This window comes from Otolemur garnettii, unplaced genomic scaffold, assembly GCF_000181295.1.
Source record: "Otolemur garnettii isolate 467f Iridium unplaced genomic scaffold, OtoGar3 scaffold00162, whole genome shotgun sequence".
NCBI classification, from domain to species: domain Eukaryota; kingdom Metazoa; phylum Chordata; class Mammalia; order Primates; family Galagidae; genus Otolemur; species Otolemur garnettii.
In genome coordinates, this window is record NW_003852557.1 from 836184 (window position 1) to 837269 (window position 1086).

General features: G+C 40.5%; 1 protein-coding gene across 1 annotated transcript in view; it reads right to left on the reverse strand.

Moving 5' to 3' along the window:
* Positions 1 to 616: 616 nt before the first annotated feature.
* The window catches only part of CA10 (carbonic anhydrase 10), a 505702-nt gene continuing 505232 nt past the window's right edge, over positions 617 to 1086 (reverse strand). The window contains exon 9 of the mRNA XM_003800022.2: positions 617 to 639. Within this exon, the coding sequence (XP_003800070.1) occupies positions 617 to 639 (23 nt within the window). The remainder of the gene's footprint in view (positions 640 to 1086) is intronic.

The window sequence follows — 1086 nt, forward strand, 5'->3', positions numbered from 1 at the left end:
TTTTTTTTTTTTTTCTTTTTAAATTGTTGAGTAAACAGAAGACTCATAATCTAGAAATAAGCATCCTAGGTCAACTTTGTCCTGGCTCCCCTGTTGCCAGCACCCTCAAAGGGTCTTAGGACACTATCTGAGATTACTTGATGCAAAGTCCGTTTAATGCTGTCAGAGCTGTGTTTTTCTCTTCTCTTTCTTTTGGAAGAATTGTGTTATGTACAAAGGCTGAAAAGTCTCATCGAGTAGATTTATTAGTTCAGGAAAATGGTATCAAAATTGTAATCAGGTTAACTGGTTATTGTCTTCTAAGATCTCTTATGAATGAACTTTTTGTTTCTGAAACTTCCCATCACAGAGGTTGTATGAGCATTTGCGTGTAGGTTATGTTTGCGTGTGTGTGTGTGTGTGTGTGTGTGCAGCAAGTATTTGTGAGTGTGTGTAAGAGATGTATTACTCTGCCATGGTTTAGTGGACACTTTTAATGAAGAAAGGGCCAATCCAAAGAGTGAATGAGGCTTGGGGGGAAAGGAAGGAGAGAGAAGCAAGAAGGGGGACATTCTAGGTTACGTCAATTCACAGTTGTAGCATTTCACTGAGGTGGGATTCTTCTTGGCTTTGTTCCCTACTTGAGGAGCCATTCATTTACTGGAAAGAGAGAGAGAAAGAAAAAACAAACAGACAAACACAACACAAAACAAACCATGCTCAATTATTTTACACAAAGTTTTTGGGGGAATTTCTCCAAGGGGGAAGGGGTGGTTTGGCAAATGCCTGTGTATTAATGTGTCCCAACTACCCCCTTCAAAGTTTTCATCACCCTATAGGCCTGTGCTGTCCCATATGGCCCACTAGTCACATGTGGCCACCAAAAACTTAAATGAATTAGGATGAAAAATGTAGTTGCATCCTTATACTAGCCATACTTCCAATGTTTATCAGCCATCTAGGGTGAGTAGCTGTTGGACTGGACAATGAAGGTACGGAACAGTCTCATCACAGAACGTTCTAGTGAATGACCCTGCTTTAGACCAGGGATGGGCCAACAAAGCCCACAGACCAAATACAACATGCTACTTGTTTCTGTAAATTAAG